Raw genomic sequence first — 27,324 nt, 5'->3', positions numbered from 1 at the left:
CATGATTTTACTTTCTCCAGCTTCAGATTTAAAATGGGAATTTCAGCCGGGCTACTAAGATCTATTGGGTGGATTAATTGGACATCATCCGCATACGTGAACATCATGAAACCTATAGAGACTAACCTAGTTTTAAGAGCGGTGACATAAAGATATTGAAAAGTAAGGGAGATAAGATGGAGCCTTGTGGGATACCATGTTTATTTTGAAAGGGTTCTGAGGAGTTAGAATCAGAGCTGTGGAGTCGGAGTCGAAGTCGGAGGAAATTTCGGGTACCTGGAGTCGGAGTCGGAGTTGCCAAACAATGCACTGACTCCGACTCCGACTAAATTTAGATTGGAATTTAAAAAAAGCAAGTTTAAATGTCCCAATTCACAAAAAGTTATAATTAATGACTTCTCTACTGTAAGAATAAAGACCAATGCATGCAGTGCCTCATGTAACCGCAAAACGAACACGTGCTTCACTATATGGCACGCAACGCACAATTCGGAGCACCAATACTTATAAATGTATTCTCCCTTGTTGTTTACAACTTATTTCCAACGTTCAACAAGGTTTTCAATACCTCGTTGGTAGAAATCACCTGGTGTAGACTCGAAAAATTAATCCAACCAAGCTCTCCCACTATACACACAACATCTTTTTACGCGGATGAAGATCTTGTTTCACGCGGAGTCGGAGTCAGAAGTACAAAAAACTGAGGAGTCGGAACATTTATCTACTGACTCCACAGCCCTGGTTAGAATTGAAAACAGCCTTAGAGGACCTGTCTGTGAAGAAGTTGGAGAACCAGTCCAGGACCTGGTCTGAAATTCTGATTTTTGGAGACCTGATAGTAGGAGTCTATGATCAATTGTGTCAAATGCGGAAGAAAGGTCAAGAGAAATGAGCAAGACTAACTGGTAATGATCAAGATGATAAAGTATCTTTGTTGTTAGGCCTATAAGAGAAAGTTCAGTAGAATGATGTTGGCAGAATCCGGTTTGATTACGGTGTAGGACCTTGGTTTTTTTTCTATGAAATTTGTTGTGTAAACATGATTTTTTCAGTGAGTTTCACTAAGAAAGGGATATTGGCAATAGGTCTGTAATTGGATAATTCTAGAGAGCTTGTTTTATGATCTTTGACAGTGGGGTATACAATTGATTCTTTCCATTGTTTAGGCAGGGATCCAGAGTCGAGGCTGGTCTTGACCAGATCTAGGATTAATGGATTGAAGATAGTAAAAAACCATTTCTAAAGGAATGGAGGAATTGATTCATTACGGGTTCCCTTGATGTTGAGGCTATTCAGGCACCTCTTGATTTCTAGATAGACAGAAGAGTGATTCGTGAACATTTTGAGAAGGGTAGGCTGGTTGTTTCTTTGGATGCGATTAAGTCAATATTGCTAGTGTCGGTGTGATAGATTCTCTGATTTTAATTTTTTCGATGAAATATGTTGCTAGAGCCTAAGCTGTAGGAAGGGAATCGGTCATATTAGTTTTTTTTCTTTTTTGTTGTTAATGATTTAGTTATAGCATATAAGGCCGCTGTGTTTTTTATTTGTTTGGAATAGTATGGTTTTTTTGTGTTATTTATTTCTGATTTGTAGTATGAGGCATGTTCCCTAAATTTAAGGTTTACTAGTGTTTTGTCATGTCGCCATTTCCTTTCTAGGGAACACAATTGCTTTTTAATCAGAGATAGACGAGGGGTGTACCAGGGGAGACTGTTAAGATGGTAACAGGGGCAAGAGAGTCTAAAAGTTCTGAAATGGAAGTATTTTATATAGCCAACAGAGAAGCATCTGAAAGAGGGCCAAAGGGAGCCTTGATAAAGCTTAGACGGCACCAGGGTAAGGTCCGAGGCAGGGATAGGATGGACAACCAGCCATCTGACATGAACCCCCTACAAGAATTGAGCAACAGCAGGATGAGCCGCCAAAGAGGACCAACTGTTTCGGGATCTAAGTAAGAGAGCCGGGTTACTGGAACCCACAGAGAAGCCACAATAAGGCCACAGAAAGAAAGGTGAGCATCAGCGAGATCGAAGCTCAATAAGGATCCACCTGTTCTTGGACGCACCAATATTGGAAGGCCTTCCACACTGTAGCATATACCAACCCCCTGGATGACTTCTTAGACTTTAGAAGAGCCTCAACAAGGGCAGAACATCTCATTTGCCCAAAGGTCACGTACTCAAGAACCATGCCAGAAGAGCAAAAGCCCTGGAACTGGCATGGTAACTGGACCCTGCGAAAAAGGGTCCGAAGAAGAACTCAGCCCTAAGGCTGCGACCCACATGCCTATGCAAATTACCTGACGCCACCAGCACAGCGCAGCCACGAAGAACCAAAATGCTCTGAAGGACACGGTCGACCAACGGCAGAAACCCCCTGCTGCCAGAACTGCACCGCTTCTGAGCTTAAGAAGTAAAGCACCTTCCTGTTATCTGAAATGCCTGTGGGAACCAGATCCACTTGCCAGAGACTGGGCACATGAGCTGCCACTCAAGAACAAGAAGGTGGGCTTCCTGAGCTCTTAGTCTCTCCCTGGCCGCATAGTTGGAGAAGACCTTGACCACTCGCTTCTCTAGAATCTGAGCTAAACAAATGGCCCTGAGCTTCACTTTATCTGCCATCACCATGATCCAGGAAACAATGAGGAGCGGGAGGCCCTGCAGAGGGATTGTGGGAGAATCCTGCCGAAGGACGCATGCGCGCCCTCACCTCAGAACCCGCATCCAGTGTGGCACCTTAAAGGTAATCCAATGAGTCGGAGGATGACAATCCAGCTCGTATTTCTTTCTTTGCCTAATCAGACAACCGTTGGTCCCTGTATTGCCGTCACTTCGCCTGGAGCGTTTCGAGGGTCGGCGTGAGGCGCGCTTCTTGCGCACGTGACGTTGCAGTTGGCGGAGGACGGGGTGGGGCGCGAGCCGAGCCGCCCGCCCGCCCGCGTCCTTCCGGCCTCCGTCACTTCCGGTCGGGCGCCGTCGCGCGCGCTCCCTCCGCCCTCGTCCTCTGGCTTTCTCAGCGGCGCCGCCGGGGCCTCGCTCGCCCCCCCATGGATTTCACATAGCGCCGGCGACGCCCCCGCCCATGGCCTCGGCCCCCCCCGACCTGGCCTCGGCCTCCAGCTTCCGCCACTACCGCCTGCACCACTTCCACCTGGCGCTGGAGCTGCGGCCCGAGGCCCGCGAGCTGGCCGGCTCCCTCCTGCTGCACCTCAGCGCCCTCGAGCCGCGGCCCTGCGCCCTGGTGCTCGACAGCCACCCGGCCCTCCGCGTCCACTCGGTGCGCTGCCGCCCCGGCCCCCGGGAGAGCCCGGACTGGCCCTGGAGCAGCCCCGGCAGCCCCTCCTCGCCCCCCCCGGGCTGGCCCTGGACCCCCTCCTCTCCCCGGGCACCGCACGAGCCCTCGGATTCCTCGCTCTCGCCCTCCGTCAGCCCACGCTTGTCTCGGGCCACTCTCGACAGCTCCCCGAGCACTCCCGAGCCCTGGGACTGTCCGGGCCACGGCCAAGGCCACAGCACCACTCTGTCCGACCATTCGTTCAGTTCCAGCTCTTCCCCTCCCCCGCCCTCGGCCTCCCTCGGCACCCCGGTGCCAGATCGCAGCTCCCCTCCGGCCACCGCCACCTCCACCTCCCTGGCAGGCCTCTCCAGCGGCGCGGACTCGGACCCTGCCGAGCCCCCCTCCTGCCCCCTGCTTTTTAGGGTGGACGCTTTCACCGATTACGGCTCGGCTCTGATCCTTTCTGTGCCAGATGACCTCCAGCCCCACCAGCCCTTCCAAGTGATCATTCGCTACACAACCACTGTTGGGCCTGCAGTAAGTGCTTTTCATACGCAGCCGAGTTTCAGCTCAAAACCAGGATGCAATCTGATCACAGCAGCTGATCTTAAATCACTGCGAATGAGTGAAGGCTGGGGAAAGATCAGGGACAGGTCACTTTGGGCTCCCAGATACAGTAGCTTATTTTCCTGTCCATGTACCTGAAGAAGGGTCACAAGGAGCTGCAGAGAGAGGTTCTCGGTTGGCTGTTCTAGCTGTTACACTATTCCTCCATTTCCATGGGATGCACAGAGGCCACAGTCTGTATGTGCAGTGAACTATGCTATTGGTTCAATACAAAGACCTCAAATTCAAAGAAATTACAAAAAGGGAAAAACAGACATGCCTTTGGAAAGCCTCATTGGTCCAGCACAGTATATCGGGCTCCTGCATCTTTTTTCATGATCTCTGCAGCCTTAATTCTGGGTTCTAGTTCTATGCCTGAATATCTTCCATGCTAGCCTTCTTCCAGGGCTGCTCCAACCTTTAGGCAAGACGAGGTGGTCACCCAGGGTAACAGCTTCTTGGGGACAGCAAAGAGCAACAGCAGTCGGAACATGATAATTGAATTAATTTATCAGATTCTGGGGGGTGGGGGTAGAGCCTGCAGACTAAAGACATAAAAGTCAGTTGTGGGGAGGCGGCAAAGGTTCATTTGGGTTATTCACTACTCTTGCACCTGCTCTGCCTGTTTTTTCCTAGCCCTTCAGCCTCTCTATGGACATTTCATAGCAGTAACTGGACATACCTTGACAGCTTTTACCAGTCCAAATCAGAGGCTAGGCTGGTATGAAATAGAGAGCTGCGTAGGGTCAGAAATCCCACCCATCCCCACCAGGATCCTCCCCGTCCCCACCCGTCCCCGTCAGGATCCTCTCCGTCCCCACCCATCCCCGCAAAGAATTACCTCCATCCTCATAAAAAGCAGCAATTACTTCTGACAGGATCATCAATTCCATAGTTTCTTTTGTGTTTTCGCTGCTGTTTTTCTTGTGGAATCTCTTTGGTGAAACCCTTTTTTGTTTTCTGTTCAGGTAATTAACTTATAAACGCCCTCTTTTACTAAGGCTGACGTGTCCATTATATTATATGGATGAACCCTGCTTCCAAAGCATTCCATCCCCGTGGAAGTCCCGTTGGCTAGAAGGGGGTCCCCGTGGGAGTCCTGTGGGCCAGAGGGGGGTCCCCGTGTGTTAGGGGGGATTCCCGTGATCCTCATTCCCGTGCACACCTCTAGTATGAAATTGGTACCTGGGATACCTAATAAGTTGAAAGACTTAGTAGATGCTGGTCCAGTGATAGGCTCATTTCAATAGCCTTTGCAAAAGGTCGATGCCCTCAAGGACCTGGCTTGAACCAAGTGAAATGACTAACCTATGCCTAGTTTATCTACCCACAGAGCCTCAATTGTTTCCACATAGATTCTTCCATCACTGAAAAAGCACAGTTACTTAACGTAACAGGTGTTATCCAGGGACAGTAGGCAGATATTCTCTACATGTGGGTGACATCATCCATGGAGCCCCGTCGTGGACAGCTTTTCAAGCAAACTTGATTGAAGATCTCAAAGTTTGCTAGTGCTGCCCACGCATGCGCGCTTTCCTGCTCCACTAGAGGGCGCATCCCCTCCTCGTGGTCTTCAGTTCAGATAGCTAGCAAAGAAGCCAACCTCGGGGAGGTGGGAGGGTTGCGAGAATATCTGCCTGCTGTCCCTGGATAACACCTGTTACAGTAAGTAACTGTGCTTTATCCCAGGACAAGCAGGCAGCATATTCTCTACATGTGGGTGACCTCCAAGCTAACTAAAAGGGGATGGAGGAAAAGTTGGCAAGTTATGAAAACAGATTACGCAAGACCGACTGGCCAAACTGGCCGTCGCGCCTGGAAAAGGCATCCAAACAGGCTGGATGCTAAGGTTAAGGTAGGAACCGAAGACCAAGTGGTTGCAGATCTTCTCAATAGGCATGGACCTGAGGAAAGCTACAGATGCCACCATTGCTCGGACTCTGTCCCGTGACCTGACCTTGCAGCGAGAGACCAGCCTGAGGGTAGCAAAAGGAAATACAAGCAGCCAACCAATTGAATAAGGAGCGCTTGGAAATAGGGCGGCCCAACCGATTAGGATCAAAAGAGATAAAAAGTTGATGAGCCGTCTGATGAGACTTGGTGCGTCGCAGCTAAAAGGCTAACACCCTCTTACAGTCCAGCGTGTGAAGCGCCACCTCACCAGGATGGGAGTGGGGCTTCGGAAAAAACAGGAAGAACAATGGACTGGTTGAGGTGGAAATCCGAAACCACCTTAGGCAAGAACTTAGGATGAGTGCGAAGGACCACCTTGTCATGATGAAAAACAGTAAAAGGCGGATCTGCAACCAGAGCTTGCAGCTCACTGACTCTGCGGGCAGATGTGAGAGCAACTAAGAACACCACTTTCCAAGTGAGAAACTTCAGAGGAGTCTTATCAATGTGTTCAAATGGAGGTTTCATCAATTGAGCCAGAACCACATTAAGATCCCAAACCACCGGAGGGGGCTTGAGTGGAGGATGAACATTGAAAAGGCCCTTCATAAAGCGGGAAACCACCGGATGGACAGCGTGGTTTCCCATCAAGTGGCTGATGAAAGGCAGCAATCGCACTGAGGTAGACTCAAATTGAAGTCAATTTGAGGCCAGACCGAGACAATTGAAACAGAAAATCCAGCACAGAAAACAAGGAGACTGAAGGTGGATCCATGCGGTGTTCAGCACACCGCAAATCTCTTCCATTTCTGAGAATAGCATTGTCGAGTGGAGCTCTTCCTAGAGGCCTCGAGAACATCCCTCACCGACTGGGAGAAACCTAAGAAGGGAGGCACATGGAGAGGAACCAAGCTGTTAAATGTAGAGACTGCAGATTGGGATGCAACAGCGAACCCCGACTCTGAGACAGCAGAGAAGGAAACACAGGAAGTAGCAGAGGCTCCCTGACACTGAGATGGGGGAGCAGGGAGAACCACGGCTGCCGGGGCCACCGAGGCGCTATCAAGATCATGGTGGCGCGGACCGACTTGAGATGCACCAGCGTCCTGAGAATCAGAGGAAAGGGAGGGAACGCATAGAGGAACCCGTCCACCCAATCCAGCAGGAAAGCATCTGCCCATAGACGAACCGGGGAGTACATCCTCGAGCAGAAACGAGGCAACTTGTGATTGAGGGGCGAAGCGAACAGATCTATCTGCGGGTCCCCCACCGAACAAACACCTGCCGCAGAGTTCGAGAATGGAGGGACCATTCGTGCAGCTGAAGAAGGCGGCTCAACTTGTTCGCCAGACAATTCTGCTCGCCCTGGATATACACTGCCTCAAGGAAGATGTTGTGGCGTAATGCCCACTGCCAAAGACAAAGGGCTTCCCTACAAAGCGACAGGGAACCCATACCTCCCTGTTCACATAATACATCGCCACCTGGTTGTCCGTACACACCAGGACAACAGAATCCTGCAGCAAATGACGAAAAGCCACCATGGTGTTGTAAATGGCCCGGAGCTCCAGCAGGTTGATGTGGCAGCGACGGTCCGCACTCGACCAAAGACCCTGGGTCCGAAGGCCGTCGAGGTGCGCCCCCCAAGCGTACGCCGAGGAGTCCATCGTCAGAACCTTCTGATGTGGGGGTATGAGAAACATCAAACTTCTGGACAGATTGGCAGAGCTGGCCCACCAACGGAGCGAGCGTCTCAAGGACGGAGTCACCGCAATGTGCTGAGAAGCGGGATCCCGTCCTGCCGCCACTGAGATGCCAGAGTTCACTGAGGAACCCGAAGATGCAACCGGGCAAACGGCATGACGTGAACGATGGAGGCCATGTGTCCCAGGAGAATCATCATCCGCTGGGCTGAGACCGAATAATGCTGAGACACCAGCTGACTCAGCTGCAGGAGGACAGCCTGTCGAGGTGGGGGCAGAAACAACTGGAGGCGAACCATGTCGAGCTCAGCCCTTATAAACTGCAGGGATTGAGAGGGGCACAACTGAGACTTGGGAAAGTTGATCTCGAACCCCAGCCGCTGAAGGAAGATAATAGTCTGACGGGTTGCTGAAATAACCCTCTCCCTCGATGGGGCTTTGATAAGCCAATCGACGAGGTACGGGAAAACCTGAAGGCCCTGCAACTGCAAGGCCGTCGCGACCACCACGAGGCACTTCGTGAAGACCTGTGGAGGCGAAACGAGCCCTAATGGAAGGACTCGATACTGCAAGTGGAGGCTCCTCAATTGAAAGCGGAGAAACCGCCGAGAAGCCAGATGAATCGGGATGTGAGTGTAGGCTTCTTTTAGGTCCAGGGAACACAACCAGTCCCCCTCGTCCATCAAGAGATACAAAATGGGAAGCGAAAGCATGCAGAACTTCTCCCGAACCAGGAACTTGTTCAGTATCCGCAGATCCAGAATGGGACGAAGGTCCCCAGTCTTTTTGGGTACCGGGAAGTACCGAGAGTAAACCCCGCAGCCCCGTTGGCAAGGGGGAACCTCTTCCACAGCCAGCAGGAGGAGGGCCCGCGCTTCTAAAAGAAGCAAAGGAAGTTGCGACCTGTCGGAAAGAGACTCTCTGGGAGGTCTGTCTGGAGGCAAAGCCCGGAAGTTGAGGGAGTACCCCTTCTGAATGACGGAGAGGACCCATGTGTCCGTATTGATCTCCGCCCAGCGCTGGTAAAAGGCACGGAGATGACCCCCGATGGGTAGAGGAGGAACCCCCGATGCGGAAGGGGCCAACCCCCTCCCTCCGGGCCAGTCAAAAGGATGGCTGCTGCTTAGGCACCACAGGGGTCTGGGGCTTAGGAGGAGCCCTCTGTTGCTGTGGACGTCGGGGCAGAGGGCGAGAAAATGCTGGCGTGGACTTCTGGGGATACCGCCGGGGAGGCAGCCGGTAGGTCTTGGGTGGTGCGGGTTTGGCCTTAGCCCGGACCAGGGAAGCAAAAGAGCGTTCGTGTTCGGAGAGGTGTTTCGTAGCAGCCTCGATGGAATCATCGAACAATTCATTGCCCAAGCATGGGAGATTGGCCAATCTGTCCTGCAGGTTCGGGTCCATATCGACAATGCGGAGCCACGCCAGTCGTCACGTCACCACCGCAAAGGCCGAGACCCTAGACGACAGCTCAAAGGCATCATAGGAGACCTGGAACATATACAACCTAAGCTGCGACAGTGTATCCACAAGCCGGCAGAACTCCGCACGGCACGCAGAAGGCAGATCGTCCACAAAAAAGGTAGGGACTTGATGCACCAGTTGAGATAAGAAGTAAAAGTAAAGTTATAATTCAGGACTCGGTTCGCCATCATGGAGTTCTGATAGACGCCTCCCGAACTTGTCCATCGTCCTGCCCTCCCGGCCTGGCGGGACAGCGGCATAGACCTTGGACGGGTGAGACTTTTTAAGGGTAGACTCCACTACCAAACCCTTTGCAAGGCACCGTCCGGTATGGAGACTCCATTATGGAGGGGATAGCCGGAATAGCGTAGGGTGTCTCCAAATTGCGAAAGAAAGTCTGCTGCAACACCGGATTCAGAGGCAGCCATAAGGATTCCCTAGAAGGATATGGAAGCTCCATCTCCTCCAAATACTCCTTAGTATACCTGAAATCTGACTGGAGGTCCAGGTGCAAGGCATTCCCCATATCCTGCACAAATCGAGTGAAGAAAGAGGGCCCGCTCTCAGAGCGCTCTCCCGGTGGAGTGGTGGAACGAGACCGCAGGGCCTTCGAAAAGGAGGGGGAAGCCTCCCTAGAATACTGCAGAGGAACATCCGTATCCACCTGCATGGACGCCGAGGAAGCCCCGCTGAAGGAACGAGGGGGCGTCGAGAGCTTGCGCCTCGCAGTCTCCGGAGGGGAGGACTGCGAGGCATGGACCGTCGAGGTCTGGAGACGGTGCCCCGGAGAACCTCGGCCCGAAGACAAACCTCGGGAAAACGAGCCCGGGTCCCCCGAGGTAGGCTCCTCCCAGATTGGGGAATCCAACCGGACCGGCGACCTCAACAGACTCGGGTTGGACAGAGTAAAGTCCGAGGTCTTAATGGAGCCAGTAGTGTGAGGACCCGGGGACCTGCTCCACCTCGGGGGGGGGGAGTCCCGCGGACGCTTTGCAAGGCGCCTCGACCGTGGTCGGCTCGAAGGAGACACGTGCCTTGATGGAAGAGGCGAGGAATCCGACGAGGACAGATGCCAAGATCAACTTGTCTTGCCTCGAGAAACCTTTGCAATCCGCTTTAGATATTTTACAGGTGAGAATTTCCAGGTCAGTAGTCAGTTTGGATTCTAACACTTGGAACTTTAAGTGGTCTCGGAGAATTATTGTTAAGCCACCTCCTCTTTTTTTTTTATTCTTGATAAAGGGATAATTTTGTAGTCTGAAGGTAGTATATCACCTGTGATGATATACTGATAAGAGATTAACTATGTTTCAGTTAGAAGTAGAATATTCAGATGAGTTTCTAACAGCCAGTCTTTGACCAATTGTGCCTTATTCCTGATTGAACGAATCAAAACTTTTGGCAAAGTTTGGCTCCGTACTGTTTTGGTAGGTAAGTCAGCTGAGAGTACAACTTTACCAGCAGACATGTACCATGAGGTACTTCCAAGATTTGCAATATGAGTTTTTACAGTCAAGTGAAGCTGAAGATATGACCATCCAAAAAATATGGCTTTATCAACTTATCCACCATATCAGCACCAAAGTAGAGAATCTCACCTGGGCAGGTGCAACAGCGTACGATGCACCTGTACCTGCCCCATTGGAACCGGAGGTTGACTCTTAACAGTGAGGACCATCGGGGTTTAGCACGGGGTGGAAAATGAAATGGGCAGGGGCTCCCTCTGCCTTCCCAAGATGCAGGCAGGCAAAGGAAAGAGGAGCCCGGGTCAAAAGCTGCATCTTTCTTCCCTGCATCTGAACCGATAGAGCCAGCTGCCCTGACCAACCAGCCCGCCCACTTCTGCTGCCTTGGAGGCCGCACAGTTAACCATTTCAGAGAAACCAAGTTGAATGCTGTAATTTGATACACTTTAAAGACAAAACCACCAGACAAACGATTATTTAAAAATTTTTAAAAAATTTATAAAGCTTTAGCGCACACAGACTGGCAGGAAATTTTTGTGGACCGGCAGTTGAAGAACACTGCTCTAAAGTATACATATTGAGATCTTTAAGTCTGCCTCCTACACCTTATGACGTAGACCACCAACCATTTTAGTTGCCTTCCTCTGGACCAACTCCATCCAGTTTATATCTTTTTGAAGGCGCGGCCTCCAGAATTGTATAAATACAAATTTAACTATTTGTTTAGTGAAAAAATATTTCCTCCTATTTGTTTTAAAGGTATTTTCATATGGTTTCATTAAGTGTCTCCTAGTCTCTATAATTTTAGTTAGTTAAGGTGGTATAGCAAATTTCAAATAAACTATAATCTATTTCCTTCCCCTTTATCACTTGACTCTTGTAACTTGTTTATCCATTGGATGTCTCTGTAGGTTTGGTGGCTGGACCCAGAACTCACGTATGGCAACTCCAAGCTATTTGTCTTTACTCAGGGCCACTCTGTGTGCAACCGTTCTTTCTTCCCCTGCTTCGACACGCCTGCTGTGAAATGTACTTATTCAGCTACTGTTAAGGTAAGAAACCTGAAGATCTCCAAGTAGAAGAGCTTTAATCAACGATCCCCTTCATGACTGTTATCTGTTTTAGGGTGAAGAGGTTTGTTTGGAGGGGATGAGGAGAGGAGCTGTACCTTTCCTTTTCCTGAAGCTTCCCTCCTCCAATGAAGAGCTTTACCTGACTACTTTCCCCTCCCCCAGGAATGAGTTGTACATGAATCCATTTTTTTCCCTGAAGCCTCTTTCCTGGCAATGAAATTTACCTGATTCCTCACCCCAACCCTGAGACAAGAATTTTTAGTTGGCTCATGCCTGTGTTGCAATTGGTTTCAGGCACCTGCTGGCATCCAAGTTCTGATGAGTGCAACCCGCAGCAGTTACCAAGAAGAGGAGGGTGTTTACCAGTTCTACATGGAGTACCCAGTCCCTGCATACCTGGTGGCTCTGGTTGCAGGGGACATCATACCAGCTGATATTGGTCCCCGGTAAGATGGTAGATCACTAATGCCCTTTTATCCATTTCCTCTGGGCATATGCACCACCATGTAGTTTTGTTGTATGTAAGGGCTCTTACCTTCTTCTTTTTTCATATTATGTATTATTTTATTATATGGTATCTTTATTTTAAATTATTGATGTCAATTTTGTTCCTCACCCAGAACATTGGAAGGTGTGGGTTATATATTTTGAAAATGAAAATAAATACAGCACAGGTAGATCTACATTAATCCTGGCACTCAGGAGGTGATCCAGGTAGTTCTTTATTATAAGTCAAAAGAAGAAAAGGAGGGATTGAGGTATGAGGAACCCTCCACTCAGGGTCTTATTTGTCTTTTCTAGTAGAAGTTTACTGAGTTTTTGTGATTATATGTTTGTGATTGACAGGAGCAGGGTTTGGGCAGAACCGTGTCTGCTATCAACAGCCACCAGCAAGCTGGATGGGTTGGTGGAACGCTGGCTGTGTGCTGCAGAGAGTCTTTACGGTCCCTATATATGGGGAAGGTGAGTTGAATCCCTGCAGGGGGTGAAAGTAGGACAGGAATGGATTAGGAAGAGGGAGAAGTACGTATTGGGCAGGAGGGGAGAAATGATCATCACTGCAATGTATCTCAATCTCAAACCCTTTGCAGGGCCACATTTTGGATTTGTAGGTACTTGGAGGGCCTAGAAAAAAATAGTTAATGTCTTATTAAAGAAATGACAATTTTGCATGAGGTAAAACTCTTTATAGTTTGTAAGTCTTTCCTTTTAATAATATTGTAATTTATAGCTAAAGAGATATATGATCAAGAAACGGTTTTATTTTACTTTTGTGATTATGATAAATAGTATCTGGGGGGCCGCAAGTTTGAGACCACTGATCTACACAGTCTGGGGATCCTGCTTACCCCTCTTACTGCCAAGAGCCCTTAAAAAAAATAACATCAAGAATATGTTGATCCTTCTATGTTGTCATATGTGCAATCTGACCAAAACCCATATCAGCTTTGCTCTCAGTAAACATAATATCCCAGAATGGACATTGAAGGTTATCTTTTTGGGTATGACTTCCCAAACAGCAAGTGGGTTTTCAGGATGTTCACAAAGAATATTTATGCGGTAAATTTGCATATGCTGGGTCTCCAGCTTACATAATGGATTCCCTTGTCATTTTTGAAAACAATGCAACTTGTTCGGTTCATCCTTAACCGTAAGCATTCTGATCACATTATGCTCCTCTTTACTGAACATCATTGGCTTTGAATATTCTATTAGAATAAAGTTCAAACCGGGGGTGATGGGGGGTTGTCACATGACCCTGTGCTGCTGAGCAGCTGCTAGTTAGCTTGGCTTTTCTCTCTCTCTACCTTTTCGACCCTTTAATTCCTTCAACTCCAGGAGTTCTTGGACAATCTTCTCATAGTTCTGGTTTTATGTTTAGTAGCGCTTTTATGATCATGAAAATTCAGAGAAAGGAATGAGATCGGATCAGAGGCAGTGAAAGTAAAATGGTGGATCCTGCAGGGCCGCCTTCTCCTATGGCGGGAGTTGCATAGACGGCCAAAATAACAGCTGAAATCTCAGTGGTATTAGAGGCATCCCTAGACTGCAAATTACAGCCAGTACTTGACAAAGTAACAGATATAGGGGAACGCTTTGCAACATTGAATCACGATGTGACCACCATTGCTCAAAGAACTACACATTGGAAACTGACATGGAGCATATTGCCGGTGAAAATTGGTGACTCAGCAAATTGTGCCAGCATCTCAAAGATTAATTGACCTCCCAGAGAATTTGCCCGAACGCGACTTGCGTGGTGTTCTAAAGACCTGGTTAGCACAATCTTTGGCCTTATCCTCAGAGCTGGGACCTCTTTTCATTGAATGGGAGCATAAGATTGGAGTTCATAAGGATAAAAATCGTAGACCGCGGGCCATGATTTTTCTGCTCTTTAATTATGCTCACAAGAACATAAGAATAGCCTTACTGGGTCAGACCAATGGCCATCAAGCCCAGTAGCCCGTTCTCATGGTGGACAATCCAGGTCACCAGAACCTGGCCAAAACCCAAGGAGTAGCAATATTCCATGCTACCGATCCAGGACAAGCAGTGGCTTCCCCCATGTCTTTCTCAATAACAGACTATGGACTTTTCCTCCAGGAACTTGTCCAAACCTTTCTTAAAACCAGCTATACTATCTGCTCTTACTACATCCTCTAGCAATGTGCTTAACTATTCTCTGAGTGAAAAAAAATTTCCTCCTATTTGTTTTAAAAGTATTTCCCTGTAACTTCATCGAATGTCCCCTAGTCTTTGTAATTTTTGACGGAATGAAAAATAGATCCACTTGTACCCGTTCTACTCCACTCAGGATTTTGTAGACTTCAATCTTATCTCCCCTCAGCCGTCTCTTTTCTAAGCTAAAGAGCCCTAACCGTTTTGGTCTTTTTTCATATAAGAGGAGTTCATCTCCTTTACCATCTTGGTTGCTTTTCTTTGAACCTTTTCTAGCGCCACTATTTCTTTCTTGAGATAAGGAGACCAGAATTTGAACACAGTACTCCAGATGAGGTCACACCATGAAGTGATACAGGGGCATTATAACATTCTTAGGCTTGTTAACCATCCCTTTTTTAATAATTCCTAGCATCCTGTTTGCTTTTTTGGCTGCCGCCGCACATTGGGCAAAAAGTATCATCATATTGTCTGCGATGATACCCAGTTCCTTTTCTTGGGCGCTAACCCCCAAGGTGGACCCTAGCATCTGCTAAGTGTAATTCAGATTATTCTTCCCAATGTGCATCACTTTGCATTTGTCCACATTAAATTTCATCTGCCATTTGGACGCACATTCTTCCAATTTCCTAAGGTTCACCTGCAAATTTTCACAATACACATGCATTTTAACAACTTTGAACACGTCGCTTCTAGGCAATTTGGGAACACTTCTGGATGGATCTCACTCATGCCTGGAGTAGACTTTTGAATGTGTGACCTTGATTTTTGACGGTTTTTAGTGCTCACAAACTGGGCTTTGCATTGAGGGAGGGTGGGGAATATAATGTGCAGATACAAAAGAAAAATGTTCTATTTTGTTCACTTTGCGCTCACTTTTACTTTTAATAAATATATTTAAACGTAACTTTGAACTGTTTAGTGTCATCTGCAAATTTAATCACCTCACTCGTCGTTCCAATTTCCACATCATTTATAAATAAGTTAAATAACATTGGTCCTAGTACAGACCCCTGTGGCACTCCTCTGTTTATTCTCCTCCATTGAGAAAAATGACCATTTAACCCTACCCTTTGTTTTCTATCCAATAACCAATTCCTAATCCACAACTGAACTTTGCCACCTATCCCATGACACTTTAATTTTCTCAGGAGCCTTTCATGAGGAGCTTTATCAAAATCTTTCTGAAAATCTAGATACACTATATCAACCAGCTCACCTTTATCCACATGTTTATTCACACCTTCAAAGAAGTCAAGCAAATTTGTGAGGCAAGATTTCCCTTGGCTGAACCCATGCTGACTCTGTCTCATTAAATCATGTTTGTCTACGTGTTCCACAATTTTATTTTTTATAATTGTTTCTACCATTTTGCCCGGCACGTTATGGTCACTGTTTCCCTTCGGTCAAGCAGGCCTCTTGAATATCAGACCCACAATGTTTTGTGCTTTCAAGATTATTCTAGTAAAGTTACTTCCTTGCGCAAAGAGTTTGCTCCTTTGTGCTCTCAGCTGATTCAAGCAAAGATTCCATTCGCATTGCGGTATCCGGCAAAATTAAGACTTACTCATCAGGGCAACCTCAGATTTTTACCAAATATCAGGAAGTCTTGCAGTTTCTACAACTCTGTCATCTTTGACCACCAGTCGCCAATCTGAGTTAAATTTAATGAAACCAATCACATTGATATCACTCTAATATGGGGGGGGGGTGAACCTCAAACACCCGCAATCAACTGGTGTTTTTACTGGGATAATAACATAATCATTGATTCAGAATTCCCTCCCAGACTGTCATTTATTTCTCACTCTAACCAATAGATTGGCAGTTTAACAAGGAAAGATGTGATTTGGTTGTTTAGGGGAGGATGAGTGGTGTGGTAGATGGGGAACTTTGGGATAATGGGGAGTTGGGGGCATCTTAACTGGGAAATGATCGAAAGCACAGGATTTAATGGTTTCTGTAATCTCAGACACTGTTGCTTCTTCTTTATTGTGATATCTGATGTGGGTTGGAGGCTGGGACAACCCTTATATGAGATGTACCACTTTACCTGATACCTTAATAGTTCTTTTCACTGTCCATGTAATGTCTCATAAGGTGTTTACTTGGAATGTGGGGAGCATCTCCTCCATAATGAAGAGAGAGACAATCCTTCAAAGCTTGAATAGACTCCAAGCTTCAGTGGCTATGCTACAAGAAATTCATGTTGATACATAGTAAATTGAGATCTTGATGGGTTAAGGATTACATGGAAGTCCTTCAATTTCTTGTAAAGTGGGTGTAATCATTTTATTTTGTAAAGCTCTATCGTTGGAGAAGCTACATACAATCATAGACTGCAGGACTAGTTCTAGCTTGTTATTCATAAAGAGTCCCATTAAAGTCCTCTGGTCGACATTGTATATCTGGATTATCCCAAAACAATCAGGCAGCATATTCTCTACATGTGGGTGACGTCATCCACGGAGCCCCGTCGCGGACAGCTTTTCAAGCAAACATTGATTGAAGATCTCAAAGTTTGTAGTGCTGCCCACGCATGCGTGTGCCTTCCTGCTCCACTAGAGGGCGCATCCCCTCCTCGTGGTCTTCAGTTCTTAGTTTTCCGCGGAGCCAGAAAGCCCTGTCTCTCTTCTCTGCGTTCTCTAAGTGCCTTTCTAGCACCGCGGCTTCTTTATTTTATTTCGGGAGTCGCTGTGCGGTTTGTGTCTTGATTTCTGCTTCGTTCGTGTTTTTTTGTTTTGTTTTTTCTTGGTGGCCGCGGCCGTCTACCACTCTTATGTGTCGGCCTCTTACCGGGTTTAAGAAGTACTCCCAGTTCGGTCGGGTTATTTCCTTCACTGACCCGCACCACTGGTGTATTCTTTGTCTGGGTGCGGATCATCCGACAGACTCCTGTCCTCGTTGTGCTACTCTCCAGCCTCGGGCTCTTCGCCGTCGTGGGGCCAGGATTGCGGAGCTCTTCGCCATGGAGGCTGCTCCTGCTTTGACCCCGGTCTCGACGTCAGCCTCGAAGACCTCAGCCCTGGGCAAATCTCCCTCGACCTCGACGGTCTCGATCTCGAAGACCTCGGCTCCGGGTAAGTCTCCTTTTCCTCCTTCAGGTTCAGTTCAGCCACCAAAGAAGCCTTCTTCGGAGTCTCTGGCCATCCAGGCGGTGAGTGTAGTCCCGCCGGCTTCGACGAGACCACCCTCCAAATCCTCCAAGCTTGCTTCCACCATACGGTGGACCTCTTCTTCGAGGTCGCCCTCGGTGGAACGTACTGCTGCACCTACTCGGCCTTCTATGGTCACGGTGCCGATGTTTGAAGAGACCAATGGGGATAGTTTTATGAAGTCCCGGCTCCCTCCATGGATTTCTAGTCATAAAATTATTTCTAGTCATAAAACTTAGCGATCGACAAGGTTCCCCATGAACGACTACTTCGGAAAATTGCAAGGGTGAAATACTCACGTGGATTAAAAACTGGCTGGAGCATAGGAAACAGAGAGTGGGGGTAAATGGACAATACTCGGACTGGAAGAGCGTCACCAGTGGGGTGCTATAGGACTCGGTGCTTGGACCCGTGCTATTTAACATCTTTATAAACGATGTTGACATAGGTACGACGAGCGAGGTGATTAAATTTGTGGACGATATAAAGTTATTCAGAGTAGTAAAGACGCAGGGGGATTGCGAAGATATGTAACGTGACATAATCAAGCTCGAGGAATGGGCATCAACATGGCAGATGAGGTTCAACATGGATAAGTGTAAAGTGATGCATGTCGGTAACAAAAATCTCATGCACAAATACAGGATGTCCAGGGCGGTACTTGGAGAGACCTCCCAGGAAAGAGACTTGGGAGTTCTGATCGACAAGTCAATGAAGCCGTCCACACAATGTGCGGCGGCGGCAAAAAGGGCAAACAGAATGCTAGGAATGATAAAGAAGGGGATCACGAACAGATCAGAGAAGGTTATCGTGCCACTGTACTGGGCCATGGTGCGCCCTCACATGGAGTACTGTGTACATGAAGAAGGACACGGTATTACTCGACGAATATGGTTAAGGGTTGGAAGAGCTGCTGTACAGCGAAAGATTAGAGAAACTGGGCCTCTTCTCCCTCGAACAGAGGAGATTGAGAGGTGACATGATTGAAACATTCAAGATACTGAAGGGATAAGGACAGGTTGTTCACCCTCTCCAAGGTAGAGAGAACGAGAGGGCACTCTCTAAAGTTAAAAGGGGGTAGATTCCGTACAAACGTAAGGAAGTTCTTCTTCACCCAGAGAGTGGTAGAAAGCTGAAACGCTCTTCCAGAGGCTGTTATAGGGGAAAACACTCTCCATACATACCATAAGAATCACACCACGTAGACCCCAAACAAGCCCGAGAAACACCCCAAACAGACACCCGCCCATTCACATCGGCTTGCGAGTAGGGAGACTGCAGAAGCCCCAAAGAGCCAATGGAATAAAAAACAAAAATCATAGCGAGGCAGAGGAAACAGCCATCTCAGCCGCTGTCTGAAAGGCCCCTCCACAGTGAAACATAAAGTCGTTTGTCACTGGAGAGGGCAGATTGGTAGGTGCGAATCTCATAAGAGGTGATCTCTGTCATCCTCTGTAACCACTGCGGGAAAGAGGCAGGGGTCGAATCCACCCAGTGCTGTAGCATGAGCTTTTTTACCAGCAGGAGCACAGTGTATAAAAACTTCTGATGTGGGAGGGCAAAGGCCCCCCCCCCCCCCCCGGAGAAGTTCCCTCTGATCCCCCAACAACAACAACAAACCATAATCCCTCAGTACCTGCCGCCCCACCAACCCATCAATGAAAGGTAGAACTTGGAGCCAAACCGCTACATGAGGGCATTCCAAAAACATATGAACCAAGGTCCCGGGGACTTCAGGCAATGGGAGCAGGTGGCATCATCCCACAGACCCATAACCCTCCCCCGAACTTATGAGATATATGCCCTGTGTAAGATTTTAAATTGCATTTCTCTAAGGTCCGTCAAGCCCACTAGGAGAGAGATATTAGCAGATAGCTTCTTTTTGTATTGGAGTTTAACACTGGTGTCCTCTTGCTCCCTCAGATACGACCTTGTTTTCTTGCCCCCATCCTTTCCCATCGTTGCTATGGAGAATCCTTGTCTCACCTTTATCATCTCCTCCATCCTGGAAAGTGACGAGTTCCTTATCATTGATGTCATCCACGAGATTGCCCACAGCTGGTTTGGAAATGCTGTCACTAATGCCACTTGGGAGGAGATGTGGCTGAGTGAAGGACTGGCCACCTATGCTCAGCGTCGCATTACAACCGAGACCTACGGTACAACCTTGGCTAGTAGAGTGTTTCTTGGAAGGATGGGTATTTATGATAGGATGCTTACTGACAGCATTGCAGAGCTCTGGTCAGGGCCTACCTGTAATTCAGTTTACCTGAGTTGGCCTCTGAAAAATAATAGAGCTCTGACCTCTGCTCTTGCCCTTAATGTGCTGGCAGTGTAGAATCGATGTCTCTAAGTTGTTAACATGTGAAGAGCACAATAAACTCCAGTAACATAAAAAATCACAAGTCAACTGCTTAGAGACACTGATTCTACACTGCCAGCACATTAAGGGCAAGAGCAGAGGTCAGAGCTCTACTATTTTTCAGAGGCCAATTCACGTAAACTGAATTGCGGGTAGGGCCAGATTCTGTAAACAGTGACTAAATCGCTAGGTGCCTTGAAAACGGCCGTTTGTCAGTCATGCTTAGCCGCTATTTAAAGAATCACGCCTTTTGACCTCTGTCACAAAACTTAGCGCTGGCCATGTTCTTAGTACCAAAATGCCTAGAGTGCATAAAGAAAACAGAATATTAATAGATACATGGAAAATTGTACGATATGTCAATAATTTATGTTTAAATGATTTTTTTTATTCTAGCAGTAAGAAGCAAATACAAACAGCAGTACCATTCAGGAAATAACATTTTCAACAATATAATCAGTTCCCCTCCCCAAGAATCCATGGCCAGTCCAACAGCTATGTCAATAATTTAACACCTATTCCAATTTAAAAATCTACAAACCAAACTATATGGCTGAACTCCAAGATTCAAATTGGCGGGTTTCAGATTGTCTGGAAGGATTGGATAAAAGCTGGTATGATGTTATGTTAGATGATGTTATATCTAATGGTAAACTGCTTGATTTTTCACAGTTGCAACATAAATTCGGCCTTGATAAAAAACAAAGTTATAGGTGGTTGCAACTGAAGCAGGCTATTCAGGCAGGGTTCCCTGAATGGAAAAATCTTAATAATCAATTTAGTTTAGAATTCTTATGCTTTCAGGCAGACTTCCTGGGGGCACCAGGCCGCACAGTGGTACAAATTATTATCTGGATATATGAATAAAAACCCAAAAACTGGACTTAGAGATATTTGGAGCATTGAGATTAAGCATCAAATTACTGCATCTCAATGGCCACGAATTTGGTCTTGGAGGATGAAATGTACAATGTCTGCATCTATGAGGCAAATGTGTTTTTCATGTTGCATAGAGCATTCTGGACCCCTGTTCATTTACAAAAATTAGATTGCTTAAGTCTAATAGATGTTGGCATTGTCATCTCGATGCGGGGACTTTAGATCATCTATTGTTTTATTGGCTATTTATTATGGCTTTTTGGAAGTCGATTTGGGGCCAAATAAATTGTTTGCTAGAGAATCATGTGGCATTATCGTATGACACAGTTTTATTTGGCATGTCTATGAGAGCAAAGAGCCAAATATCTTCCAATAATAATAAACTTTTAATGATTCTGACAAGAGTTGCCATTCAACAAATAACGCATAATTGGAAAACTTGGAGTAGATTGAATTATAGTTTTTGGTAGAGGTCAGTGTGTCATATATATAAAATGGAAAGAACATTAGCTGTTCAAAAAGGATATTTTAATAAATTTAAGGATATGTGGGAGCCATTAATAAATTATTGTAATGAATAGATATCATTTTCCCCTGATTAACATAATTGAAAGAATGGGGAGGCGGGTGGGTTTTTGGATTTCATTATTTGTTATTAAGGGAAGGAAGAATTTACTATATTATATATATTATTTAATATTAGTAAGGTGGAAGGGGATAAATTTTATTTATTGAAAATGTTTGTGAAATTTCAAGTGATGTATTAGTCAAATTGTTGTTACTTTCTATGCACTTGATGTTAAACATAAAATGAATAAAGAATATTCTTTAGCACTCTCCAGACCAGTAGAGGTTAACTTTACGAATGGGTATATATCTAATCATGACCAGCAGGTGGAGACTGAAAACAAAACTTTGGGACAGTATATCCTAGCCCCTCCTCTCTACTTCCCTCAGTCTTCTTTCAGTCTCCAGCAGGTGTTGAGTGATCTGTACCCATCTCCCTTGGTAGGGCTGTTGGAATTTGTTTAGGGGTTTATTGTCCCTGTTTTTAGCCGGACGGAGCTTGGACGGACTCTGTTTGGGGGTTCGTCCGACCTCGGGGGTGTCAAACCCGGCGGGTCACGAGCGGGGTCCCTCCCCCCACTTCCTCCACCTCCCCATATTTTTTTAGAGGAGCCTCAGCAGTAAGCCTTGCCCCCTAAATCAAGCAAGGCATATTGCTTCGAGAGCCTGTGGAGTCTGTTCTGTAAAAAAAAAAAAAAAATCCTGAGGTAGTGCTGGTCTGGAGGGTTGTATCCCTTTAAGAAAACTGTATTTTACTGTATTTTTTCAACTAACCGGCACTTTTTTACAGCTAGGTCGCGTATGGAGCAATGAGCACTTCTAAAGGGAAAAAGTGCTCATTGTGCTCCAGACGCGAGGCACTCGCGGCCGGCCTGTGCAAGCGGTGTTCAGGCCGGTGCGGTGGAGGAGCTCCGTCGGCAGCGGCTGCAGGCGCCCAGAGCTCCCCGCCGATGGTGCCTCGCGAGTCGGCAGGGAACGGTGGAGAAGCCCGGTCTTCTCCGTCCGCCCACGGAGGGATTCCCCGAGCCGCCGACGGTCGGGTTTTAGAGGATTCCCTCTCAGCTGATATTTTGACAGCTGATGCCGGCTTGCCTGTTTTAGCGGCTGAGACTTTTCAGGTCTCTCAGCCGCTGCAGGCTATGGAGGGAGCTGTTTTGGCGGGAAAGACGCCATCTTCTCTGTCTGGCCCCTCCATTTTGTCTTCCACCTCAGGTGACCTTCCCCCTGTTTTGGCTAAGCAGGGGCAGGTTTCTGCTGGGTCCCCTGCTGTGGCAGGGAGTCCCTTGGGACCCTCGGGGGGTTTTTCCCCTGATTTTTTCTTTTCATTATGTAAAGCCTATTTTCAGGCGGCTGGGGGTCCCGGTTGCGCCCAAGGGGTCTCGGGGGGGTGGGGTTTCCTCCGCGCTCCCTGCGGCTTTGCCTCTCTCGTCTGACGTGACGTCCCCTCCGCCGCCTCTCTTGTCCAAGCGTCCGCGGGTGTCGTGGGACGAGGATTTGTGGTCGGAGGAACGTGTCGGTCTGGAGGAGGACCTGGACTCTTCTGAGGAATTCCAGGACCCTCTGGAGGGGACGGAGGCTGGCGGCGGGTTGTCGGGTTTCCCGTTCTCCAGTGACGAGGCGTCCGTGGTGCGCCTTTTTCAGAGAGATGAGCTGCCTAACCTTATTCAACAGGTTTCTTCGGCTTTGCGTTTTGAGGACGCGCCGCCGGAGACTCCGCGTGTGGGGACCCTCTGTTACGAGGGATCCGTTCCGTTTCCCGCTCTTTTCCTATGCATCAGATTATTCGGGATATTATTCTGGAGCAGTGGAAAACGCCGGAGACGCCGTTTCGGCTGGCCCGCAGCATGGCTCGCCTGTATCCCATTCCTGAAGGGGATCGGGCTACGTTAGCTTCGCCAGTTGTGGATGCGGTGGTCTCGGCTATTTCCAAGCGGCATACCGTGCCTGTTGAGGGCGGTTCTGCCTTGCGGGACTCTGAGGAGCGCAAATTGGAGACCATCCTTAAGCAAAATTTTCAACTCTCTGCCTTTGGGGTCCAGGCGGCTATTTGTGGGGGACTGGTCGCTCGCGCCGTGTTTCGGTGGGCGGAGCGGGTCTTGGATCGAGAGTCTGACGACTGGTCTCTGGTGGATCAGGAGGTAGCGAAGATTGAGATGGCTGCCTCATTCCTCTCGGATGCTCTGTATGACTTGGTGCGGATCTCGGCTAAGTCCATGGCTTTTGGCGTGGCCGCAAGGCGTGTGTTGTGGCTGCGCGCTTGGGCGGCGGATGCTGCGTCCAAAGCTAAGCTTACTAAATTTCCCTTTCGGGGGTCGTTTTTATTTGGAGAGGACTTGGATAAGTTGATTCAGACTCTGTCGGACTCGAAAGTTCCCCGTTTGCCGGAGGACCGTGCCCGCCCGGCGTCTCGGGGTGGTGCGGCCCGGGGGCGTTTGCGGGAATTTCGCAAGTATCGCCCTGGGCGTGGGGCTGCTTCTTTCCAGTCTCCGGGGTTTTCCCGGGGTCGGTTCTTCCAGCGCATGCAGCCCTTTCGGGGGGCCCGTCGGGGGGCAGGGAATCCCTCCGCCGGTTCCCCCGCTTCCCGTCCTGCACAATGACGCCTTGCCGGCGCCCCCCTTGGTTCCGGTGGGGGCCCGGCTGCGCGACTTTTTTCCCAAATGGGCCGAGATCACGTCCGATCAGTGGGTCCTGGAGGTGGTGCGGGACGGTTATGCCCTGGAGTTCGCCCGCTCTCTGCCGGATTTTTTCCTCGCTTCTCCATGTCAAACTCCTGGGAAGACGCTGGCGTTTCGCCAGACCCTTCAGCGCTTGCTAGATCTCAGGGCAGTAGTTCCGGTGCCCCCCCCGGAGTGGGGCACGGGCAGGTACTCCATTTACTTTGTGGTGCCCAAGAAGGAGGGGACTTTTCGGCCCATCCTCGATTTGAAAGGGGTCAACAGGGCTCTCAAGGTTCCCTCTTTCCGTATGGAAACGCTGCGGTCGGTCATTCTGGCGGTTCAGCCGGGGGAGTTTCTCACTTCTCTCGATCTGACGGAGGCCTACTTGCATGTTCCTATTCGGGCCTCTCATCAGCGTTTCCTGCGCTTTGCGATCTTGGGTCGGCACTATCAGTTCTGTGCGCTTCCCTTTGGGCTGGCCACGGCTCCCCGGACGTTCACCAAGGTGATGGTGGTCGTCGCGGCAGCCTTGCGGTCGGAGGGCATCCTGGTACACCCCTACCTAGACGACTGGTTAATTCGGGCCAAGTCGTTGCAGGAAAGCTCCCGGGTTACGGCTCGGGTGGTGGAGTTTCTCCGGTCGCTGGGCTGGGTGGTCAACCTTGCCAAGAGTCGGTTGGTTCCGGCTCAGCGTCTGGAGTACCTCGGGGTGCTGTTCGACACCTCCTTGGGGAAGGTCTTCCTCCCAGAGGCCCGGGTGAGCAAATTGCAGTCTCAGATTCGCCTGCTTTTGGCGTCCCGGTGTCCTCGGGCGCGAGATTTCCTCCAGGTCCTGGGGTCGATGGCGGCGTCCCTGGACGTGGTGAGGTGGGCGCGGGCCCACATGCGTCCTCTCCAGTATGCTCTGCTCCGGAGGTGGTCTCCCCAGAGGCACGGGATGGATGTTCCGGTTCCCCTGCGAGGCTTGGCGCGCTGCAGTCTGCGTTGGTGGCTCCGGACCCCTCACCTAGTTCAGGGGGTGGGTCTGGATCTTCCGCGGTGGACGGTGCTCCTTACGGATGCGAGTCTCCTGGGTTGGGGGGCCCAGTGCCTGGGTCACTCAGCTCAGGGAACCTGGTCCACGGAGGAGGCCTCCTGGTCGATCAACGTGTTGGAGACCAGGGCGGTCCGACTGGCGCTGTTGGCTTTCCACTCCCTTTTGTTGGGCAAGTCGGTCAGAGTCCTGTCGGACAATGCCACGGCGGTGGCTTATGTCAATCGTCAGGAGGGCACCAAGAGCACTCTGGTGGCGCAGGAGGCGGCTCGGCTCATGGTTTGGGCGGAGTCGCATCTTCTGGACCTCTCGGCCTCTCACATTGCCGGGGTAGAAAACGTTCAGGCGGATTTCCTCAGTCGTCACTTCTTGGATCCGGGAGAGTGGTGTCTCGGCGCCGAGGCGTTTCAGTTGCTAGTGCGTGCTTGGGGGCAGCCCCTGATGGATCTGATGGCTACAAGTGGCAACGCCAAAGTACCCCGCTTCTTCAGTCGTCGCAGGGACGGTCTGGCCGAGGGTCTGGATGCTCTGGTCCAACCGTGGCCAACGGAGGGGCTGTTGTATGTGTTCCCTCCTTGGCCATTAGTGGGCAGAGTACTGCTTCGCATTGTTCGCCATCCGGGGCTGGTGGTCTTGGTGGCTCCGGATTGGCCTCGTCGTCCGTGGTATGCGGATCTGGTGAGGCATCTGGTGGCGGATCCTCTTCCTCTGCCTCTCGGGTGCGATCTTCTGACGCAGGGTCCCATTCCCATGTTCGACCCGTCTCCCTTTTGTCTTACGGCTTGGCTCTTGAAAGGGGCCGCCTGAGTAAGAAGGGATATTCCGACAAGGTGATCTCTACACTTTTGGGGTCCCGGAGGCTTTCTACCTCTCGGGCTTATGTGCGGGTTTGGCGTCTTTTTGAGGAATGGTGCCGAGCGCGGGGAGTGGTCTCCTTTCGCGCTTCTCTGCCTAACATTCTAGAGTTTTTGCAGGATGGCCTGGATAGGGGCCTGGCCTGGTCTTCTCTCCGGGTTCATCTGGCGGCCCTGTCGGCTTTTCGGGGGCTGGTGACAGGTCAGCGTTTGTCAGCCATTCCTGATGTGATTCGCTTTCTTAGGGCGGCCAAGTTGATCAGGCCTCCCATAAGGCCCTCGATTCCCTCTTGGGATCTCAATCTGGTTCTCTCTGTTCTAGTGCGCCCTCCTTTCGAGCCGTTGGATGGCTGTTCGTTGAAGGACCTTACGCTGAAGTCGGTCTTTTTGGTGGCCATTACTTCCGCTAGACGGGTGTCTGAGCTACAGGCTTTCTCTTGTAGGGCTCCCTTCCTGGAGTTTTCGAAGGAGCGGGTTGTTTTGCGGCCTGTTCCTTCCTTTCTCCCGAAGGTAGTTTCTCCTTTTCATGTCAATCAATCGGTGGTCCTCCCGGTCTTGGGTAGTCGGGAGGGTTCTTCTGAGCAACGACAGCTGCGCAAGTTGGATGTCGGTCGGGTCCTCCATGCTTATGTGCAGCGGACCCGGGATTTTCGGAGCTCCGATCATCTCTTTGTGCTTCTGGCGGGTCCTCGTCGGGGGGCTGGCGCTTCTAAGGCTACTATTGCGCGCTGGATCAAGGAGATGATTGCTTCCGCTTATCTTCTGAGTCAGAAGCCGGTTCCGGAGTTTCTCAAGGCTCATTCCACTAGGGGTCAGGCGGCTTCTTGGGCTGAGTCGTCGCTCGTGCCTCCGGTGGATATTTGTAAGGCTGCGGTTTGGTCCTCCTTGCATTCATTTGTTCGGCATTATCGGGTAGATGTTCAGGCGCGTCGGGACGCGGTGTTCGGGGAGCGTGTTCTGGTATCGGCCCTTCGGGGGTCCCGCCCGTGAGAGGGACTGCTTTGGTACGTCCCATTCGTAAAGTTAACCTCTACTGGTCTGGAGAGTGCTAAAGAAGGAGAAATTAGGTTCTTACCTGCTAATTTACTTTCTTTTAGCTTCTCCAGACCAGTAGAGGTCCCCACCCTGTCTGTTGTTGTTGTTGTTGGGGCTGTTGCGCGGGCAGTTTTTTGGTTTTTGCTGCGGGTTCTAGTATTTTTCTAGGGCCGGGGAGAATTGAAGAACAGCGGCTGTGGCTCGGCTGGCTTAGCTGGCGAGCTGTGGGGACCTTCTTCCTTCGGGAATTTCTCCTCTGCATTTTCCAACAGCATTTTTGGGTATGTTATTTGTTACTCCTTTCGGAGTATTGTTTTTTCTCTCTGTTGTTTTCCAGTTCTTGGTTCTGCTTGGCTATTCGGCAGACTGAGGGAAGTAGAGAGGAGGGGCTAGGATATACTGTCCCAAAGTTTTGTTTTCAGTCTCCACCTGCTGGTCATGATTAGATATATACCCATTCGTAAAGTTAACCTCTACTGGTCTGGAGAAGCTAAAAGAAAGTAAATTAGCAGGTAAGAACCTAATTTCTCCTTTTTTTAAAAAATCAACTTAGCGCTGGTAATGTAAGCCAGGGTTTTACTGGCCTACGTTGCAGGTGCCTAAGTTCTTTTCAGAATCACAC

The 27,324-nt window shown here is 49.2% G+C and overlaps 1 protein-coding gene across 1 annotated transcript in view; it reads left to right on the top strand.

Annotated features, from left to right (window-relative positions):
• Positions 1–2,856: 2,856 nt before the first annotated feature.
• RNPEPL1 (arginyl aminopeptidase like 1) overlaps positions 2,857–27,324 on the top strand; it is a 46,262-nt gene continuing 21,794 nt past the window's right edge. The window contains exons 1-5 of the mRNA XM_033958308.1: positions 2,857–3,816; positions 11,320–11,460; positions 11,776–11,927; positions 12,328–12,444; positions 19,239–19,474. Of these exons, the coding sequence (XP_033814199.1) occupies positions 3,085–3,816; positions 11,320–11,460; positions 11,776–11,927; positions 12,328–12,444; positions 19,239–19,474 (1,378 nt within the window). The 5' untranslated portion in view covers positions 2,857–3,084. The remainder of the gene's footprint in view (positions 3,817–11,319; positions 11,461–11,775; positions 11,928–12,327; positions 12,445–19,238; positions 19,475–27,324) is intronic.

Source organism: Geotrypetes seraphini, chromosome 9 (assembly GCF_902459505.1).
Source record: "Geotrypetes seraphini chromosome 9, aGeoSer1.1, whole genome shotgun sequence".
Taxonomy (NCBI): Eukaryota; Metazoa; Chordata; class Amphibia; order Gymnophiona; family Dermophiidae; genus Geotrypetes; species Geotrypetes seraphini.
Note: the sequence above shows the minus strand (reverse complement) of the source record. Positions and strands in the feature narration are given on the sequence as shown.